This window comes from Ipomoea nil, unplaced genomic scaffold (assembly GCF_001879475.1).
Source record: "Ipomoea nil cultivar Tokyo-kokei standard unplaced genomic scaffold, Asagao_1.1 scaffold0465, whole genome shotgun sequence".
In the NCBI taxonomy this organism is placed as follows: Eukaryota; Viridiplantae; Streptophyta; class Magnoliopsida; order Solanales; family Convolvulaceae; genus Ipomoea; species Ipomoea nil.
The window spans coordinates 1,631,849-1,654,654 of NW_017616893.1; the positions used below are offsets into that span (position 1 = coordinate 1,631,849).

At 36.3% G+C, this 22,806-nt stretch overlaps 1 protein-coding gene and 1 pseudogene across 2 annotated transcripts; both read left to right on the top strand.

Moving 5' to 3' along the window:
* Window positions 1-600: 600 nt before the first annotated feature.
* Window positions 601-6,416, top strand: LOC109173228 (annotated as a pseudogene).
* Window positions 6,417-8,189: 1,773 nt separating this feature from the next.
* On the top strand, window positions 8,190-11,023 carry LOC109173178. 2 transcript variants are annotated; one of them, XM_019322456.1, is made up of 5 exons: window positions 8,190-8,548; window positions 8,805-8,869; window positions 9,157-9,332; window positions 10,370-10,463; window positions 10,589-11,023. In XM_019322456.1, the coding sequence occupies exons 1-5, from the start codon at window positions 8,293-8,295 to the stop codon at window positions 10,889-10,891; spliced, it is 894 nt and encodes a 297-aa protein (XP_019178001.1). In that variant the 5' UTR covers window positions 8,190-8,292; the 3' UTR covers window positions 10,892-11,023. The 2 variants fall into 2 exon arrangements, with proteins under 2 accessions (XP_019178001.1, XP_019178000.1); XM_019322455.1 differs by having other exon boundaries at window positions 8,191-8,548; window positions 10,355-10,463.
* Window positions 11,024-22,806: the final 11,783 nt, after the last annotated feature.

Consider the following 22,806-nt stretch of genomic DNA (forward strand, 5'->3'; position numbering starts at 1 on the left):
GTGCATTTATTATACCGTAAGTTCATGGGGATGGACAATGATCTTTTACTTCCACGTGGTCCTCCCTTTGTTGTTTCCTTTAACTGTATGCATTATTTGCTGCTAATTTTATATTTATTTTTGGAATCTCTTTTTAAAATTTTCCGCGAAAACAAACAAATATGATTGCGCTTTTGAATTCTCTTGGGAATTAACTATGATTAAACGCCGGACAGGGGTTAATGGTGACAAGCAGAAAAAAAGATTATTGTAATGAGTTCTTGTACGCTCTCATTTTTACTTTCTGGCGTGACAATAGCTAATTAGTTGTTCTTAAAAAAAAAATGTCAACATTAATATTTTGTGAGAGGGAATAAAAGTTGAGAGTAGAATTGTAGAAGTAGTATTTTCTTATTGTAATAGTTTTATTGAGCTGAGAGGCCTGTAGGTAAAGAGGGGCACAGACTTAGCTTAGTGGTTTTGTAGGTAGTATTTAGGAGAAGAGATAAAGTTCGAAACTCGCCAGTGACAGTGAGCAGATCATACTGGCAGTTATCGTGATTTACCTCCTTTCACGTCGAGTCAGGGTGCGGGAACCTTTTAGGGTTGAAGAAGAAAGAGAGAGGGGGTAGTTTTGTAATTTTAAGTTTGAATGAACTCCCTTTCATGAAAAGGAGTTGGATGTGGGAGAGACAGAGGGACAGTGAGTGCTTGTGTGTCCAGCTGACCATGGCACTCTCGTGAGAAGGAGAGAGACAAAGTTTGGGATGAGTCAAAAAGAAAAAAGGTTTGGAAAGAAGACAATATATATGTAGCCATGTAGGGAGTAAAACTCTTTAAAGACTTAAACTCACTGTACCTTTTTTGATTTGTTGTTCTACACGTCACTTGTTTTTCCCTCTTTAACTCTTCCCCATTTCGACTCATCTTGATTGGGAAGGTTTTGGACTTGTGAATCCCTTTGTTATCACTGGGAATGTACATTTTTGTTCATAAAATACAACTGGGTGTATGTGGAGACTGGAGAGTAGTCACTTATTGAGCTTTTCTTGGCTCTGATCTGCCTGTTTTTGCTATACTCTTGATTTGTAGAGAATACCCATTGGCATTGATTTGTTCCCAGAATCCCACCAGTACCCTGTTCATCCGTCTTCAGATCTGGGTATCTGTAAAGATGTTTTCTTTTGATCATCTTTTCCTTTTTTACTAATACCTTAGTCTTTTCTTATCTGTAGTATCTCACTTTTAGCTGTTAATTTTGTGGCAGATTTATTCCAGAAAAAGGAGTCTTCTTTAAGAGAGCAATTGGTGGGAATTATAATCAGATTAATGTGGGGGTTTTTGTGAAAGTCTGTCAGAAATGTGGTTAATTATTGTGTGAAAGAGAGGGCACCAATGTGGTCTAATTTGGACAGTTTGGATGGATGTGTATGAACCACAGCAGGCACCAAACAAGCTTTTCAGCAGCGGAGATCCCACAACCACCATTGTTTCCGGCCGACATGAATAATGGAATCGCCACTCGCCGTTCTCAAACCAGAGAAATTAGTTCTAGGTACAAATCCCCCACTCCTAGGCGTACCCCTTCCCCAAATGTTCGACGAACAGGAACCTCTTCCTCTACAGTTTCATCGCAGAAGAGAGCCGTGTCGGTTGAAAGGAAACGGCCATCGACGCCGCCGTCACCGTCAACTCCATTGGAGGACACATCTTCTACTGCATTTCTATTAGCATCCCGGAAGCTAATCGGAAATCGTTTGCCAGAAGCTTTATGGCCATCAACAATGAGGAGCCTGAGTGTATCTTTTCAGTCTGATACATTTTCTCTCCCTATTAGTAAGAGAGGAAAACCGGTTTCTCAGTCTCTTTCAGATCGCACTTTGAGGCCTTCATCCAATGGGGTGCATAAGCAGAGTGAAGCCCCACCTGCTTCACGAAAGCCCACACCAGAGAGGAAGAGGAGTCCCCTTAAGGGAAAGAATTCTGCTGATCACACTGAAAATTCTAAACCTGTTGTTGATACTTCAAATTCTCGGGTTCTGGATCAGCACAGGTGGCCGAGTAGAACAGGTGGAAAAGTGTCATCCTCCAATGCATTGAACAGAAGTACTGATCTGAGTAATAAGAATAGCAGAACGATACCACTTCCCTCAGGATCAGGACCACCTTCACTCAGAAGATACTCCTTGGATGGAGTGACCAAACCACTGCAAAAATCTTCCAGTGACCTGCTATCCCAAATATCAGCTGATGAGAGTCGGCAAGGGAGCTTTAGGCTTCATTCACTTGATGATAATTCACTGTTGAAACAAAAGGAAAGAACAGGATTACTTAGTCCTTCAGCTAGATCACGCCCTTTATTGGCTCCTGGATCTCGTCCTGCATCACCAAATAAAGTATCAACGCTATCTTCCTCTAGAGGTATCAGTCCATCCCCAACGAGGGCTGTAAGTAGTGCTTCATCAAGAGCACCTAGTCCTTCCCGGGTAAGGCCATCAAGTCCATCTAGACAAACCAAGACCTCTACTTCAGTCCTCAGTTTTATTACAGATATTAAGGGGAAGAAGGCTGCATATCACATAGAAGATGCCCATCAGCTTAGGCTATTATATAATAGACATTTCCAATGGCGATATGCTAATGCCCTAGTAGAAGCCGTGCTGCATTCACAGAAAGTTAAAGCCAAGGTTTGCTTCAAATCTTTGTGAAACTTAAGCTTTGAATTTCTGTTTTCTTTGTGCACTAATCATCTAAACCTCATTCTTTTTTCTTTTAGTATGGTTTTACCTTTTTCTAGACCAGACTATAAAATAGTAGACGTTTAAGAACTAACTAATATCAAATTTTAGCAGTCCTCTGTAATGTAGTCTGACCAGTATTAATTTTTCCCTTTTGGACCTTTATTCAGCAGCCTTCCTGATTACTAAAACCAAATGAGAAAGAGTTTTCAAGTAAGAATTAAGATATAAATAATTCTGAGAAAGGAATAGTTTTTATAAGCTTTTCAAGTATATACATGTAGAACATGGGCTTTGCTTGACAATCATGTTTGTAGATAAGCTTGTTTGCCCTTTTCTCCCATTTTTTTCCCTTTCAGTTTTCTTTGGTAGAAGGTTCCCATTTTAATGTTTGGATGCTTTTTGGCATGCTGTAAGCCTGTAACCGTTTCTTTATTTTATTGGAACTTCTGCTAATTCACAATAATGGTGCAGAAAATGTTGCACAATGTGTGGAGATCTACTTCAGAGCTGTGGGGTTCAGTAATCAAGAAGAGAGTTGAATTTCAACAGTTGAGACTGAAGTTGAAACTTTATTCAGTTCTGAATGAACAGGTAAGCATTTCTGTAGAAATATTTTTCCTCCAGTGAAACTTTTAAGTAAATTGGTATGTTATTGAGATTAGCAAAGAATGAGTAAATTATGCAGTTCATACCAGTGTGTATATGAATAATACAATTCAAGATTATGAAGAGGCCTGTGAATTATATTGAATCTTCTTTTCCAGCTAATGCAAGATCTTAAGGTTGCAAAAGAGGTGTCAGGAAATGAAATCAGTGTGCTGTTAATCAGTATAGATAGTTATTTAACAAAAAGAGCTTCAGAAAATTATTTAAATCTGTAATGATTGCAGTTATCCGCTTGCTAGAACATAGAACGCTGTGAATTTTAATTCATACAGAAAGATGTTCTTCAGTAATGGTCTGTAGGAAAGGAATATAGATTTTTCATTCCTGTTGCTTGATATCTTGTTGCTACATGTTTTGATGGAACTTCAGTGAAGTTTTCTGCAATAGAGGAATAAAATCTGGGAATGGGACATGAGCTTGTGGTCTATTTGCTGTAACTTTTCAGCAGAGTTACTGTTTACAGGAGAGTTACAATTGCTTGTTTTCCATAAGGATTTTTCTTTGTTCATCAAGAATTTTGAAATTACTAATGTTTTTAATCCCATAATGATAGAGATGGTGTGTACCTCTAAAATCAGTTGCTCTGAAGATAAACTGTAATCAACTATTATCCTAGAACCTTTTTCTGAATGTTTTTCCAAAAGGAGGTTTTCTGCTACAAATCCCCAATTTAACTTTTCTTGACCTCTGGAAATTTCTAACAATTGGTTGGATGAGTGGTTGTGGGAGAATATACTTCTGTAAATCATCAGTGCTATAACTATATGGCAATGATAATACGTTGTCCTTGTTAATTGCTTGATCTGAAAAGGTTTTACTCCCATTTCTGTTTTTTTCATGTGTTATTAATATTGTCTGACTGCTACTGTTTTCCAAATTCTTCACTGCAAACATGACTGACTCAGCTCTCCTACCTTGACGAATGGGCTTCAATTGAAAGGGACCATACTAGTTCATTGTTGCAGGCCATTCAAGATCTTCAGGCATGCACTCTACGCCTTCCCATCACAGGAGGGGCAAGGGTATGTCATTCGATGAAGAGTCTTAGAGATTTTTGCTTTAAAGATAAAGGTATCTATTGACTTTATCTGCTTTATATAGGGAGATATTGAAACTGTAAAGGTGGCCGTTTGTTCAGCTCTTGATATGATGCAGGCAATGGGATCCTCTATTTGTTCAGTACTTTCACAAGTGAGTTTCGTTCATTCCTTTCTATCTCAAATGTGATGTTTTCATGCCTCTCCGCTGTGTTGAAAACTTGATATTCTAACAACTATTTTTTTCCCATCCCAAATGTATGTGGATATGTGATACATAGAAATAGAGTAAGTAGAGGAAGGTTGACTTGAGGAAGGGTAGAAAAAGGATTTGATTTGGGGTTTGGCAGGAAGAATGGGAAATACCGAAATAGTTAAAAAAAAAAAAAAAAATCAACTGGCCTGGCATCCATTGTGTTCAGGATAGAAAAAAAAAAAAAAAAAAAAAAAAAAAACAAAAAAAACAGAGAAATCAGCAGAGATAAGATGAATAGATGCCTTTTTGTAACTTCAAGTTTTGAACTTTTGACTCACAGTTAATATTTAGTGCCTACATTGAAAACTATGCTCAAGATTTATATGATTACCTTTTACAAATCTTAAGTGAGCTTTTAGTGAAGTTCATGTGCTGAGTAGCTTGGTTTGATTACCATGTATGGGTGTTGTTGGATTTTCTTTTTGATAGATTCTTCTTTATCTTATCCTAATGAGTATTTCCTGCGCTCTGCTTCCAAGCTGCTATTTCCAAACTATTTCTTTATTGTATATATGGAAATGCTGTACCTTAAAGTACTGTCTTGATTATTGGGAGATTATGAGAAGGGTTTGACTTGCAAATATTTTCAACCTAAGGACCTCACAGTTTAGAAAATCTTAGGAGATTTAAGTACAAATTTCCCTTATTGTAGTCACTGATATAACTAAAAGATTCATCAGGGATCCTTCCATTAAGATAGAAAAAGTTAAGTGGACAAACTGTTAACCAAAAAGAGGACACAGACTGGCATTTCCTTCAACGTAAGTATACAGTAAAGCGAGAAGATTGTAGAGAATTTGGTTTCCTGCTATTTTTCCTCCAGTCCCATATATGATGATGTTTTTTGTGCAATTTTGTTGAGACAATGTCACAAATGAATCTATCTGCTTCTGAACTTTACATTTTATGACCTGCACAATCCAGGTGGAGGGAACAAACAACCTTGTTTCTGAACTTGCTGATGTGGCAGCACAAGAGAGAGCCATGCTTGATGAATGTGAAGCACTATTGGCTTCTACAGCAGCTTTGCAGGTAATTGTGCATGAATATCTCCTGTGACAACAAACAGCCTATCATAATATCGTGTTCCCATTGACTTTGTGCATTTATTCACCTCGTTAATTCAAAATGTGAATTGTTAGTTTAATCACTCTTTAATCCTGGTTCTGGTTCCTCAACTAGCATAAACTTTAATTTGTGATCATTGTTGACATAATTTGATGTAAATGGTGCTGCATTTTCAGTTTTACAAGAACTGTGTGTGTTTTTTGGATTGTTCTTTGCGTTTTCGTTTAATCATATTATTATTATTATTATTATTGGGTTAAAGCAGGTAGAAGAGTATAGCATTAGGAGCCATCTTATGCAGCTGGAACAAGCTACGAGATGTGAACAGCTAATACGACCTGGGAATTAGTACACATTAACTTACTCTAATACTAACAACTTCTCCTCAGCTCCCCCGCGACGAAAGTGTCTCTACTCTCTAGCCATATATAGCTGTGTATGTATTTCTTTTTTTCTTTTTTTATTTTTCTTCGATTGGAATGTGTAATTTCTGGTCATATTCCTATTGCTTTTCTTAATTTCATTTTAATCTCTTTTCCCACTTGTAATAGTTGGTCGGAGATGTTGCTCTATTCTACGTGTAATTTGTATACGTGAAACGCAAAGAAAGAAAGAAAGAAAGAAAAAGAGGTCAAAAGTGACGATGAGTAAATGAATGTAATTTCTATAGCCTAGCTTTGTAGTTAGTCTGTTGTAGTCTAAATGGGGACACCTTGGTTTGGAATGATGCTAGTGGGGTTTTTAAGCTAAGTTTTATGTTTGATTTGGTAGTACAGTTGATGCGTTGAAGGGGCTAATAATTAATACAATTGTTATGCTTGGAACTGTGCCCACCTTCAAGGTGGACACGGTTATATGTTCATAATTACTGAACTATATATTCATAATTATAAACATATATATTCATAATTTTTGAATTTCATATTCATAATTATTGAATTCTATATTCACAATTACAGAATTCTATGTTCATAATTACTGAACTAGATGTTCATAATTATAAAACTATATATTCATAATTTTTGAACTTCATATTCACAATTATTGAATCTCTATATTCATAATACAGAACTATATGTTTATAATTATATTTACAATTCTATGTTCATAATTTTTGAACTATATATTCATAATTATGAACAGTTTTGGAACTGTCTCCAGAGCATAATTTGCCCAAATAATAATTGATGTGGAAAACCTCTAGATCATCACAATATAATATAATTCTTTAAAGAGGTAGAAAGGTTATTTGGAGTGTTATCATAACAAGATCAGAATAGCCCAATGCATCCATCAACCATTGTTAGCTGGTTCGATCAGTTCACAAATGAATATGTATCCAAACTAGTAACGCAAGATTGTATTACAATTGAATATCCAAGATGCTAATACAAGAGTGTATTAAAGAAGGATGAAGGATTAAGACCCCGTACCAAGCTAGCTAAATGGAATATAATAGAGAAAAAGCTCTTAATATTTCATTAGCCAAAAGTCACCTAACAAAATATAAGAGATATCTTACATAGGCTACATATATACATCCAAAACCTTAGTCTAGAGAATATTCCTAATATATTTTATTTTTGCTATTAAGCTAAGAAGACAAGAGTAAGGTAGTAAGAGGCTAGCTAGAGGTTATTACAAAAGAATAAAAAACATTATTAAGTGATGGAGATATCGAAAACCGTTCAAGAATGATGATTCGGGATCTAAGATAGGTAATTCAAACAAAAAAAAAAAAACATTATCTGAAAGATAGGCAGCCCGATCTAAGAAGACGATTCAGAGCTGGCCTCCGGAGCCGGCCTGAGGCAGCTAACCATTCACGCCTCAAAGCCTGTCTCAGGGCCTAAATTGATGGTCATTGAATTAGTCATGTGGCCCACTGCGTGGGCTTTGAGTCCTTGACTTGGTCTCAAGGCCAACCACCATTTCAAGTAATCGTTATATTGTGCACCATGGCGTGTAATGTATTGTGCGCTCTGTCCAAAACGATGTCGTTTTTTATGTTCAGATTTTATGTGTATTATGTTAAGAGTTTATGTGTATTATGTATTATATATTATGTTAGATTATGTGTACTCTGTTATGAGTTTATGTACATTCGAAACAATGGATTTTTTGTTTTTTTTTTTTTAAGTTAACGGTAGAAACGGAAAACGGAATTTAAAAAAAAAAAACATGACCAAAAAGATTGTTTTGGCCCGAGCGCACAATACATTTTCATTATTACAATTATTGAATCTCTATATTCATAATTACAGAACTATATATTTATAATTATATTCACAACTCTATATTTATAATTATATGACTATATATATATATTCATAATTACGAACAATTTTAAAACCGTGTCCACTTTACAAGTAGACACGGTTCCACAGCATAATTCGACGTTTCCGACCCGACCCGACCAGCCTAACACACTCGGCCCAAATGCCCACAGCATAGTTTAAATTCAAAGTTGAAACCGCTAGAACTTTATTCCCGAGAATGCCTCCACCGCCGCGGTCCGTTGGATGCTTTCTCCTTTAAAGACAAAATGAGAAGCAGAATTAGCTCTTTGTTGAAAACCCGATTTCAAAATTTCTCCTTTTCTTCATCTCCGCCTCTTTCTCGTCGTCCACATCGTTTTCCCGCCACACTACCGCCAAAACCACGCCTCCTGCAGCTATGCAATGGCAGAGAACCCACTCAGGGGTTTGCTTCGTCTTTAGCCCTCAGGTATTTGAGCACTACACCTTCCGAAGAAGAAGATATTGACCACCGATCGAGCAATGGAAACCACCTAATCAACTGTTAGTCCTCCTTGTTTCTCTGTATAGTGTAAAGCTTTCCTTGTGAATTATGTTGTTCTTTGTCCACCATGCGTTTGGTATTTTGTCTCTGTGGCGATTGCTTCTGGTTTCTTGTTTTTGAAAACTTTCTGCTTTTCTGTGGAGTTATATTCAGAAACCACTTCTCTAAATGCTAAGAAAAATGCAATCTTGTTCTGGTTGATGGATCTGTATCCATTTTTATAATCATATGTTTTCTTTTATATTGAAAATTTAGATGATACAAGTGAGGAGGTGGAGCCAATTGATTCATGGGAAGAAGAGGAGGAAGTTGAGCCTGAGGTATATAAATTTCGTACCAGTTATCTGTTCAACATTTTTCAAGCTTGATATTTTTTTTGGGGTGACGAGGAAACCACAGTCACTATCCAAGGGTATGCACTGGGTAAACCCTGGCCCTAGCCGGCGAAGGAGGTAAATCAGCCTAGGTGTTAGCTCAAACTAAAAAGATTGAGATTCGAACTCGTAATCTTGTGGTTATAAGTTTGTATCCTTAGCTAACTTGGCTGGGATTACCCAACTTGATATTTTATATGTGAATATGAGTGTGAAGATGATCAAACTTTCAGATTGGAGATGGAGGTGATGGTGGTGGCGTTGTATTCCGAAATTGTTCATGGGGTGAGCAGGCATTGTCCATAGCTCATGAGGTACTAAAGGAACATACTGTTGACATGGAGCTCTATGCTTTCAAAACTTCTCCTCGAGGATACATCTATGTGAGACTGGACAAACTTACAAATGAGTAAGTGCGAAAGGCCGTAAGTATTTATTGCACTTAGAATCCAACTAATTAGATCTTTACGGTTGGGGGGATTGGCCTACAGTTAGGACTTAGTTCTTGAAGTGTAAGGCAAAAGAAGCATTTTTCCAGCTCTTTTTTATACTGCTTCCTCCTTGAGTATGTTCCTGATTTTCCTTCCTTTACGCTTTTACAGTCATGAACACAATACCGCCATTGTTCTTCATATATATTCTGATCCTCTTCTTGATTAAGGTCTTATCTTCTAGGGAAATATCTAGAACAGCCATTAAATGCAAGTATTATTTGGCATCTTTTCCCATTGACATGCCAAATAAATCCTTGCATTTACTGATTCCATGGTTACTACTAAAATCAGTATCTATAAAGTCCTTCTGTGATCATAGTGTTAGGAACCAAACGCTTACCACTACGCCAAAAGCTATATCTCACAGCGAAGGCGCAACTTTATTTCCTTATACACTGCCACATTTTCGAGAGATTGGGTGCTGGACTTCTGTGACATGGCTCTGATACCACTTATTTTAGGAACCCAGTGCTTACCACTATGCCAAAAGCTATAGCTCACAGCGAAGGTGCAACTTTATTTCCTTATACACCGCCACATTTTTGAGTGGCAGGGTGCTAAACTTGGCCCTTCACCGGCATCTGCCCAACAATCCCCTTAGTCACCAATTGCTGGACTTGGCCCTTTACCGGCCTCCACCCAACACATAGAGAATCTTGTATTGAATTATGTATTTGCATTGGATCTCCTACACATTAATTCATTATAGCAGTCAATATATACGACTAAATAAACCATCAAAATTCTTGGATCAGTTCACTTTTGAAACTTTTCCCTAAGTTATCCCCTTTAGGTGCCAATCTAACATAATCAAATTTATAGAGCAAGTGGCTTGGAGTGTGCTGAAAGCATTTCTGTTTGTTAGTATGTATAGTATAATATATTATGTGATCTTCTGTATCAGTTCATAAGGGTCTGATATTTTATATTTCATCAGATATGGCTGTCCAAGCATGGATGAAATAGAACATTTCAGCCACCAATATAAGAAAAGATTAGATGAAGCAGGGGCAATGGGAGAATTTCCGGAGGATTTGGCTCTTGAGGTAAATATCTGGTTCTGAACATTTCACGTTACTACCTGGACACTAGTTAATCTTGTAACAAGTATAACGTAAAAAAGTCTTGATCTTTGAAGCGCCACTGTTTTTGCTTTTTCTGTTTTTGCAAGGTGTCATCTCCTGGGGCAGATCGGCTACTCAAAGTGCCTGATGACTTGAACCGGTTCAAACACATGCCCATGAGAGTGAGCTTTGTGGAAGATGAAGAATCTCGAGCCCCTGAAACGAACAAGATATTCTTCCTGGAGTCCATTGATGCAGACTCGGGAAGCTGTGTGTGGAAGTTGGTTGATGTCAAGGAAAACCGCAATCCTTCTGCTAAAGGTAGGCCACTAAGCCGTAAACAGAAAGATTGGAGACTAACACTGCCATATGCTATGATTAAACGGGTAACGTTGTACCTCCCGTGCTAAATATACCATCCTCCCTCTTGATCTGTAAAGTGCAGAATGATCTTGTAACTTGAATTCCATTCTGGAAAATTACAAGTCCTCTGCAAATCAGACAAAAAACAATTTGCATCAATTAATTTTTTTGGTTGGGCCAAGAGATAGATCATTTTGTTAAGATATCTGTTCAAGATATTTGTGGGCCTTTATTATAGATTTATAGTAGATTTTGTAATGTTTATGGTCTCAGAAACAGAAAGAACTTTGCTTCATGAACAATAATTTCTCATAATTGCTTCATGAATTCATTCACCTAGAGATGTCAACTGGGCGGGTTATCCTAAAACTCAATTCAAGCCGGATCCATTTGTGCTAGTAAGGCTCATATTAAGGCTAGCCCAATGATTTAAAAAATATATATTGGCCATGTTTGGTAAAATAGTTAGTTTATCAGTTAATTTTGGTTTATTTAATCATTATTAGTTGTTTGATTTGGTTAAACAATCAATATGAATGTTTGATTAATTAGCTTTTTATAACAACTTATTGCTCTAAAATGTTAAAATTTAAAAAGTTGTTCAAAGTAACTTTTTCGATTAGCTTTTTGAAAAAGTCATTTTGTATGTAATCAGTTATTAACTAATTGCTTTTCTACAATCAGTTAATGTTATCAACTAGCGAAACACACTAACCTAATCAACTAACAGTTATATACCAACCACCCTCATTTTCTCGGCCATATGAATACTATTTTGGGTTCATTTAACCAAGACAAATGAGAGTGGAGAAAACAAGAGATGAAACATAAACCACAAATTAAAGAAAGTGAAGAGGAAATGAATGTCCATATAAGGCATGCAGGTCCTTTAATTTGGTTGTGGGATTGAGGAAAAAAATTAAGTGGTCCACTAAGGAACAAAGGCTTTTATTTTCATCAGTCGTTTCATACGAAAATGACACATCTTTTGGTCACTACTATAGACAAGCACTTGAACTGCCTGCATGCATATATTAACTCCATCAAAACTTTTAATTGAAAATAGCATTTCAACCATATTTACGACCTGCATTGTACAGTCCCTTTCTCTACCAAAGTTTGTTGGACTTTCCAACGTTAACATTTTTATTTTATTTTATTTTTTATTTTTAAATAGAGACCCCAAATTTTGACACGTTACTACTCTTGTTGTGCTCCTTGTAAGGCTTAATGGAGATTTTTTTACCTTTTCAAGAAATTAAGATAGACCCAAAATTTCATGCTTATTATTAGGGGAAAATTTATTACAACAAAATATTATTTGTTTGTTTTTTTGTTTTTTTTTTTGAGAGTGTATATACTTCTGCTGTATAATCTCTATTGTTGATAAGAAAAAATTAAATTAAAGATGAAAGGGAAAGTAGATAGTCCCCTAAAATTAATGATTAATCATTAAGTTAAAATGCTCAAAGACAGGTGTGATAGGAACTTCAAGATTGGGGTGTAAGGCTATCCTCATTCTAACAAGTAAACCCTTTTCAAGATCACGTGAAAGGTAACGTGAATTATTATTATTATTATTATTATTATTATTATTATTATTATTATTATTATTATTTTTGTTTTGTTTTGTTAGCTTATGTGACTTGCAAGTTTGCTATAATAGCAAGTTTGTAAATGACTTTTATTTCTTTTTTTTTTATTTGTTATTTTATTATTACATTTATAATATAAAATGTAAGTGAGACCACTTTTAAAAGTAAGAGAGTTATTGCAAGAATATAGAGAAAATAATGAAGAATTTACAAATTTAATGATATGAAAGTAGGATTCATGCCACTTTTAAAAGAGAGAGAGTACTACAGAGATAAGGTTAACCTAATCCTAAATCAACTAGTTAGAGAACAACTAATGATTAGTCAGCATGTTAGGTTGAATGGGAATATGACCATAAAATGGAAGCACTATACTTGGTTACTGATTAGGCTACTCTTTGCTCAAATAGTTAACTTATCAGTCAATTTTAGTTTATTTGACCACTATTAATTGTTTGACTTTGTTAAAAAAAAATCAATATACGTGTTTAATTAATTAGCTTTTTGTAATTCCAAAATGTTAAAATTCAAAAAACTGTTTAAAGTAACTTTTTCAATTAGCTTTTTGAGAAATGAAATCATACCAAATAGTTATCGGCTAACAGCTAATTTACCAAACACCCTTCTACAGTCGGTTAATGTTATCAACTAGTTATACCTTCTAATTAACTCAATCTGTTTTATACTTTCTAATTAACTCAATCAGCTAACAGTCATTTACCAAACCGGGCCAAAGACTATTGTTGTCAATCGCATCAAAGTATTCACCACATTAAAATGAAAAAGATTTATATTAAAATTTACGATTCATACATTAATAGTCTCTGTCGGCGACGAGAGTTGAATATAAATTGTTTTAATCATCATAGAATATGACAAAAAAAAAAAAAAATTACTATACTTAGTAATTACTTAGGTATTTACAAAGTAATTTTTCATTATTACACATAAAACTTCGACTATCTTGTTCTCACCATATTCTTATTAAAAAAAAAATTGTAGTGAAATTTACAGCTCATACACCAATAGTATTTATCTCTTGTCATTTGTCAACAACAAGAATTAAATATATATATAAATTATTTCATACGGAATGAATAATTTTTACCCATTCGATCAATCAATTCCATTTGCCTACATAGGCATATTAGATAATGATTGATGCAAGACATTTGGATAACCAGCTGAGGTGGCAGATGAGATTATGGTTGAATAAATGTGTAATTAGATTGTTGGTTTGGTGTATGTGGTTGTGGTTGATCATATTGGCCACAATTTGTGATGCAGTTAGTCCACTGTGGACTCCATGAAGTTGGTGAATGGATTCAAGAAGCTAAGGTTACCCTATAAAACAAGACTTTATCCTACCTAATAAATAAAGTGAAAAACTTGTAAATGATGAATAATTCGATACACAAAAATAGTATATATAAAATTATATATACACAAACAATGGAATTTAATTTTAAAAAATTAATTCTAATCAAATTTTGATACGAAAAAAATTATATATGTGTGTGTGAAAGACTCCCCAGGTGAAAAATTACACGTCGAATTAACAAAAGATGTGCACTTGAAAGCACAAAAATATGCACTTAAAGGCATAAAACTGTGCACTTGAAGGTCAAAATTTTGTATTCAACGACACAAAGATGTGTAATCGAAGCACTTTATGATACCAAAAATAGAAGTTATTCAACTTAAAGTGTTATTGAAGCAATTTTCCATACAAATCGTTTGTAAATCGCACAAATTTCATTAGAAATTTAGTTATAGATTATAGAAAAGAAGACAAAATATATAATAAACATTTGCCAATAATAATAATAATAATAATAATAATAATAATAAAATCATTATATTATAATGATGATGTGGATGCTTACTTTGGCTCTGTTTGGCAGAGCTTATTTAGGAACTTATAGCTTATTTTAAGCTACTAATAAGCTATAAGCTATGTTTGGTAATGTTCCCAAAATAAGCTCCTAGCTTAAAATAAGAGCTTATTTTGGAACGCTACCTTAAGTAGCGTTTCAAAATAAGCTCCTAGCTTCCTAACTTTTTTTTTTCCATGTTTATCCTCATTATTTTAAAGAAATGACATAATTTACTCTTCCCAATTAAAACCCTTTTCTTTTCTCCTTTATCCGCAAATATTATTATTATTATTATTATTATTATTATTATTATTATTATTATTATTATTATTATTATTAGATTTGCAACAATATTGCTACTTCATTATGAGATGCTAGATCATGATTATGGTAATAGTTTTATTTCAAAATGTTCATTTTTTTTTTAAAGACAATGTTAAATTTTAATATGTAAACAAACTAATTTAAATTTTATGAAGATGTCATTTTTAGTCTTTTTACATTTATCAGTTTATCAAAAAGCTAATTTTACCAAACACTTTCAATCATAACAGCTAGCTTAACAGCTCTTCAGTTTTCAGCTCCGAGCTTATAGCTTTTCAACTTTCAGCTCCTAACTTATAGCTTTTCAGCTAGGTTTGCCAAACAGAGCCTTTGATAACGTCATGTCATTAATTTTTTTTTTATTAGGCAGTGACAGTTAACTTGAACTTTACCTATAATAATAGTTAAAAATGTCAACTACCATGTAGTGTGATGCCATCCTAGTTACCACTTCAAATGGGGGTCATAGGTTCGAACCGGGGGGCTTAGATTCTTTGGGCTGAAAATATTTGAAAAATATATAGAACAAATACTACATTGTAAAGAATTATGAGTATTTAAAAAAATACGTAAAAAGGATTCAATTGCATATTTTATTGAATTTAAGGGACAAATTGAAACATTTTGTAGTTTAAGGGGTCAATTACATTTTTGTAGATAATTTAAGGACTTATTTAACTATTTTCCCATAAATATATTTGATAATGATTCTTCCTAATTTAACTGCTCTGTTACGTTGTTGCCATAGTTTATGACTTTAATTATGTTATATCATATCAAAATTCGTTCAATTAAAATTACAAATTGAGCTGCGGATTAAATAGGAGGGAAAAAAATTATGATTGAATACAATATAAAAATTTTAAATATTTTTTTTAAAAGAAAAAAAACTTCCACAGCTAAAATTACCTCCCCTAGTTAAATAATAAATATATTTTATGTAGTATTTCGTAAGCCAAATAATCACTTAGTCAATTGACAAAGACAATTTATCCTTATTAATTACAAATAGATTAATAATTAAACATTAACTATGGCAATGCAATTCCAAGGACAATAACGCAACTTTGAGTGCACAAACATGAAACCTACAACTCTGACTTGTAATATTTGAATTTCATTGTTGACCCTGGCTTATAATAAAATGAGACAATCAAACCTCAACTGAATTTCTGTTTATAACTACTTTCCCAACCTTCTGAAACATAAAGAGTCAATACTGTTCCACCAGAGCTCAAACCCACAACCTCCTATTTTGGAGAGTCACTCCATACCACTAGACCACAAAGTTATTGGCATGAGATTAGTTAATTTACGGATAATTATATTAATAGTAGATTGAGAAAGTAGTTATAAACAGATACTGCATTGTAACGTAAAGAGTCAACAATACTCGAAAAAAATAATTATATTAATAAACATAAAAGGGTAATGCCAACCCAACAGGGTAGCTCAAGTGGCAAATGAGCTCTCTTTGTAGGGGAGAATTCCGGGATAACTCGGGTTCGATTCCCACAAGTGACGATTCCCTTTGGGCTAGCTTCTATGCCTCTTGGAGCGAACCGGGTGGACCTGGACCGTTAAACGGACAGAGAAAGACCCGGACCACAATGTGTGGTTGATACCAAAAAAAAAAATAAAAGGGTAATGCCACTAGCTAGGTTAGTTGTTACAATATATATCATTGGGGCGTTTGGTTTGCAATATGCATACAAACGAGAATTCTATATTACCTAATTATGAAATTAAATGTTATATGCACTCGTTTAGTTTTCACTTTTCAGTGATTAGATTCTGGGAGGTATTGTAAAATGATTTTACAGTTTACTTTTTGTCACATTTCTTGAAAGTTCATTTCCTTCAAACTGTTAGGTAACACAAGATTCTTAAAAGTATGAAAATGTAATAATTTGAACCACGCCTAATATGGATAATGGAATAATTACAAATGAACCCAGAGCGGGATAACATGGGACAAACCAAGTTCAAAACATCGGAGGGAACCCGGAATCGGACCCGACCCGAGTGGCCAAGCTCTGTACTTGGCCAAGGGGGTCGGCCAAGGTAGACCGCCTCAGCTAAGGTCGGCCAAGGTAGACCGCCTCAGCTGAGGTCGGCCAAGGTAGACGGTTGGCCAGGGTAGACCACCTCGCCCGAGGTCGGCTACCTTGGCTGAGGTCGGCCACTTGGCCAAGCTCCGTGCTCGGCTGAGTGGCGGGTCTTCGCGTTTGTCCAAGTCTTGCGGCGTTTGTTGCGGTCCAAGGCGGTTGTGACTTCCCACTATTTTCTCCGAAGTAGCTGGGCCCGAGTTGGAGTATAAAAATAGTACTCCTTCATGTCTTGTTTAGACATCTCTCATCCATTGTCTTGTTATTACACTATTTATTCCTTTGTAATAGCATTATACTTGATTAATGCAATATTGTCTCCGTGGCTGATCAATTTTGTCTTTATACCATTATCCTTACTTGTCATATCCTTAATATAATCCGGTTAATTGATTCGGACCCTGGGTCAATATAATCCATCAATGGCTATTATTTTCCTTTAAAAAAATATTGTTCCTGTTTGGTAAAATAGTTAGCTTATCCATCAATTTTGGCATGTTTGACCACTATTAGTCGTTTGACTTGGTTAAACAGTAATAAGTGTTTGGTTAATTAGCTTTTTGTAACAGCTTGTTGCTCCAAAACGCTAAAATTCAAAAAACTGCTTTTTTGACCAACTTTTTTTTTTTAATTTTAATTTTTAAATTTATTAAAATATATGAAAATATGTTAAGGATATTATACTATATATATATTACATACCTCAATTTTTACCAAACACATTGACGGTAAATATGTTACCGGATAATATTATATGAGAGTAATGAGTAACAATAGTTGTATTGCTAAGTGTTTCAGTACAGTATAGTGAACGTGTCTTAGTACAGAATATTCAATGTGTCTCCCTAGCTGAGGAGAGGTTCTATTTATATCGAGTCCTAACGGTAACGACATGATGAGAAATAATGAGGAGCCATTACTTCTCTCTCTTCAACGGCATAGTAAATGACTTGTGATAACGTTCCATCCATTAGTATTCTGCCCGTTGGAGTTCTGCCCATTGGGTTTTCATGTGGTGTGGGGTTAGGTACCCGTTTGACAACCCGGGTCGGGTGCTGGCACCATTACTCTGTCACCAGCCCCCCTACTCCCGAGTCTGCGGATGTGTTTGAGCTGGCTGGGGAGTAAAACTGAATCAAAGATCCTCATTTTTTTTAATGCAGGCCGAGACGGGCTTCGGCCTAGGCTGCCCGAGGTGCGCGCCTCGACCGATCGTGGCCGAGACGGGCTCCGGCCTATTGTTTTTTTTTTTTTTTTTTTTTTTTAACCTGTATGTTTGTTCGTAGCTTACTTCGACAGGCCGTAGGCTCGGTCAAAAGTCGGCTCTTCTGTAGAGTAGTGAGCGAGGTTAGACCTCTTATTATTCCTTAGGGTACAACGTTTTCGTAACCAAACTTTGAGTTTGACCAAGAAACGCCCTTCCGTCAGGTAGCTAGCTGGACCAGATCCAGTGCCGGCCCTTAGGGAGTGGAATGCGGGTAACTAATATTATTGTCATTATTATTATTATTTTTTTGAAATTGGAGCACCGCCTCCCCTACCATGGTCGAGGTTGAGGCGCGTGGCCTCTCTTATTTGTTTCGGACATGCCTCCTACTTTACTAGCACGGGGTCTCCGTGAAATTTTTTCCTCTTATTCAACATAATTGATCAGGGCGGACCATGAACAATAGTTACATCAATAATTATATTGTTGATCTTGTCGTGCTTTAGCGAATAACATGCTTTTTGCGTTGCACGGGCTCCCCCTCTAGCTCCTTGTCTCCTTCTTCCATAATCTTATCGTACCCCTTCTTTGTGTCTGAGGAGGATGGCTCTGGGTCTTCTCCCTTTCGCCAAGTGTTTTTGTTCATGGGTTGCCGATGTTGTTGTTGCTGCCCTGGATGCTTCACAAACTGAGTGAAGTATCCCCTTTGAATGAGCTCCTCTATCTGTCTCTTCAAAACATGACACTCATCCGTATCGTGGTCGGCTTGCCTATGAAATCTGTAGTACTTTGTTTGGTCTGCCTTTGGGGAGACCTTCATGCACTCCTCCGGAAATTCTACTTTTTCCATCTCTTCAGCTTGCTTTAGAATGACACTAATAGGATGGGTAAGCGGGGTCAAGTTACGTAGGGGGACCAGGCGAGGTCCCTCGTGGTCTCGCTATTTTCCTGCGGGCGAGTGGTTTGCGCGTGGTGCCTGGCTGGGCTGACTAGCTTTCCCAGGCTTCCCACCTTTTCTACAATCTTCTTCATCCCTCTTCTTCCTATCAACGTCCTCTGTTTCCGCATAATGGTTGGCTGTCCTCATCAAATCTTCGTAAAAGCAGGGTTGATGAGCGTTCAACTGCTTGTGAAAATATCCTGATCTTAGGGCATGGATAAATATCGGGATTGCCGCCTTGGAGTCAAAGTCGTAGACATTATTGACCTCCTTTTTCCATTTGTTTAGGAAATCCTTAAGGCTCTCGCCTCTGTCTTGCTTTACTACGCAGAGGTGAGAGAAGGGTTTCTTACGTTGTATGTTGCTGGAGAAATATGTCAGGAAGCTTTTGGATAACTCTCCAAAATTTTGGATCCACCCATCCGGGATGGTGTTGAACCAGTCTTGGGCTGCTCCATCCAGGGTGGACAAGAATGCTCGGCACATGACAGCATCCCCCGTCGCGATCATTACCATAGCAGCCTTATATCTCGTCATGTGAACATGCGGGTCAGTGATCCCCATGTATGCCTTGATGGCAGACAACCTAAAATCCCTCGGCAGAGGCACATCCATTATACTTGGGGAAAACGGTGCTGAAATTCGTACCTCGGGTTCCGGCGATTGCTCCCGTGCCTCCACCTTCTTTGCTAACTCCTAGATTCTCCTTTGTAGCCTCTCGACCAGGGCCGATTCGTCAGGGTGCCGGCGCAGGGCCGGTTCATCAAAACGCCGATCTGGGTCTGACTCATCCATGTGTCGGCGTGGAGTCGACTCATCGACGTGCCGCTCATCCAAGTGTCGGCGTGGAGCCAGCTCATCGACGTATTGCTCATCCAAGTGTCGGCGTGGAGCCGGCTCATCGATGTGCCGCTCCTCCGAAATTGTCGACGTGGAGCCGGCTCATCGACGTGCAGCTAATCCAAGTGTCGGCGTGGAGCCGGCTCATCGACGTGCTGCTCATCCGAGTGTCGACGTAGAGCCGGCTCATCGACGTGCCGCTCATCCAAGTGTCGGCGTGGAGTCGGCTCATCGACGTGCCGCTCATCTGAGTGTCGACGTAGAGCCGCCTCATTAACGTGCCGGCGTGTGGCCGGCTCTCAAGACTCGCCCATCTTCTCTTTGGGTGATCTCTCTACTTCTCTGTTTTTGTGTCGGCGAGGGCCTCTAGTAGAGGACCCCTCGGCCCGTGATCCTAACCTTTGCCGCGTGGGCGCCCCGTGTCCCAATCGTTCAAGGGCAGAGTGGAAGGGTCCTGGCCACCGTCTGGCCGGTCCACTTCTTTGGGGGCCCTCCTCTGGACCCCCCGTCCTGGTATGACGTCCTGCGTCCCTCACCGCACGGGTTGCGTCCTGTTGTTACTGGTCTTCTACCCTTCGTGGGGACTCTACCTCTATTTCCTGGGGCCGCCGCGGGGGCACTTGGCTTTGCAGTCCCGCCGCTGCATGAGTTAGTGCCGTCGCCGCTTGCCAGATGGCTTCGGCGGTCGCCTGGAGGTTCACGACTTGGTTTGTTCCTCCATTGTTGATTTGTTCTCGAAAGTCCCCGGGCCTCCCGTTATTGAGCTGCTCTTGGAGGTCTCCTCCACGATTGTTGGTGAGTTGGTCTCGGAGGTCACCTGAGGCATTGTCGTTGTTCAAGTTGCGGGAACCGTGGGAGCTGCCGGACACCATTCTTTCAAGCTTGCTGTTGAAAGAGAAACTGAGTTGTGTGTGTCGTCGCCTGCTTGAGTGTTGGACTCAGGCTCTCAATGAAAGCACCAATGACGGTAAATATGTTACCGGATAATATTATATGAGAGTAATGAGTAACAATAGTTGTATTGCTAAGTGTTTCAGTACAATATAGTGAACGTGTCTTAGTACAGAATATTCAATGTGTCTCCCTAGCTGAGGAGAGGTCCTATTTATATCGAGTCCTAACGGTAACGACATGATGAGAAATAATGAGGAGCCATTACTTCTCTCTCTTCAACGGCACAGTAAATGACTTGTGATAACGTTCCATCCATTAGTATTCTGCCCGTTGGAGTTCTGGCCGTTGGGTTTCCATGTGGTGTCGGGTCAGGTACCCGTTTGACAACCTGGGTCGAGTGCTGGTACCATTACTCTGTCACACATGAATCTATCATTCCCAGCAATCTATCATTCCCAGCAATCTAACATTCCGTGAACCAAACGGCCCCTAAAGGTCATTTTGCATGTAATAGGGTATTAGCTAACAACTAATTTTCCAAACATCTTTCTACAACTAGCTAATGCTATCAGCTAGTCAAACTCACTAACCAATCCGCTAGCAACTATTTGTTTTAATTGTGTTTCCAAAAAAACAAAACTATTTGTCTTAATTAGATTCATCATAAATAAATTATAGTTCGGCCTATCCAAGTATCCAACATGGATGAAGAACAAATAAGTTGGGAAATCGTAAACCAAGTTGGTTGAGGTGATAACCACAAGGCTATAAGTTCGACTCTCAGTGAGAATAACTTATTGTCCTTTTTTATACCCGGTACACACCCTCAAATAATGGTTACAGATTTTTCTCGTCACTAAAAAAACAAATAGATTAATAAATTAAATAAATGCATTTAAGTCTTATTTCGTACCATACTTTTTTTAAAATTTTTTATTTTATTTTCTTTGGACATTTGAGTGTAAATAAGACCAATAACAACAATAATATGTTAATATGTCATATATAATTACAACTATCATTATTATTATTATAATTAAATAAAATTATAATGGTATATATAGTCTGCTTCCACAACTTAAATCCTTTTATTAATAGCAAGTTGTATTAAAGTTATAGTGTATTGAATATGGTACACTAAATCAGATTTGAAGCACACAAGCAAAAATAGCATGAAATAATGCATTATATATATATATATATATATATATATATATATATATATATTATATTATATATAACTAATAATTCACCCGTGCGATGCACGGAAAAAAATTATATTATTATAAATATAAATAAAAAAAATAGAAAAATTAAAATATTTTAAATTATTTAATATAATAATATTTTTGAGCTTCCATTGGTCAAGTATTTAATATTTTTATAGAATACAAAATTATAATTTTGTATGGTTAATATAATCTCTAATTATGTGCATATTCAAATAAATTTATAGAGAGAATTTACATAATTACATTGATTTATTCTTAATTGTATTTCATCTATATTATAATTTTCACAATACGAATAATAACTAAGATAATTACATTTGGAAAGCAAATTTAAAATTTTGTAGGTGTAAATTTAAACTCTAATTGAACACATTTTTTATATGATTATATAATATATATATATATATATATATATATATATATATATATATATATTATATAACTATTTTATTTTTCAAAAGTATATTTTTTATATGATTATATAATATATAGCTATTTTATTTTTTAAATGTTGTGTTTTTTTTTTAAATAATAAATGATGTCGTTGCATTAATTGTAGTATTAAATATATCCCAAACCATATAGCTTTATTATATAAAGGATTTTAATATTTGATGGTCCAAAATCATTTTGTGATCAACTAAAAAGAGAGCCAACCCATAAGGATCCAAAACAATGTCGGAAAGATAATTTTACAACTTTAGCAAAGAGGAAATTGAACAAAAAAAAAAAATATTTATGATTTTTTTTTTTTTTTTTTTTTTTTTTTTGTGATTGATTTTCTTATTATTCAACATTATAGAATTTCTTTAATTAAAGATAAAAAGTTTTAGATTATTTTGAGTGGGCCATAATATTTAGGGACAACCCCAACCAAGTTGGTCAGACAGTTAACTTGGCAATCACAAAGTTACAAGTTTGATTTTCAGTGGAAACAACTTATGA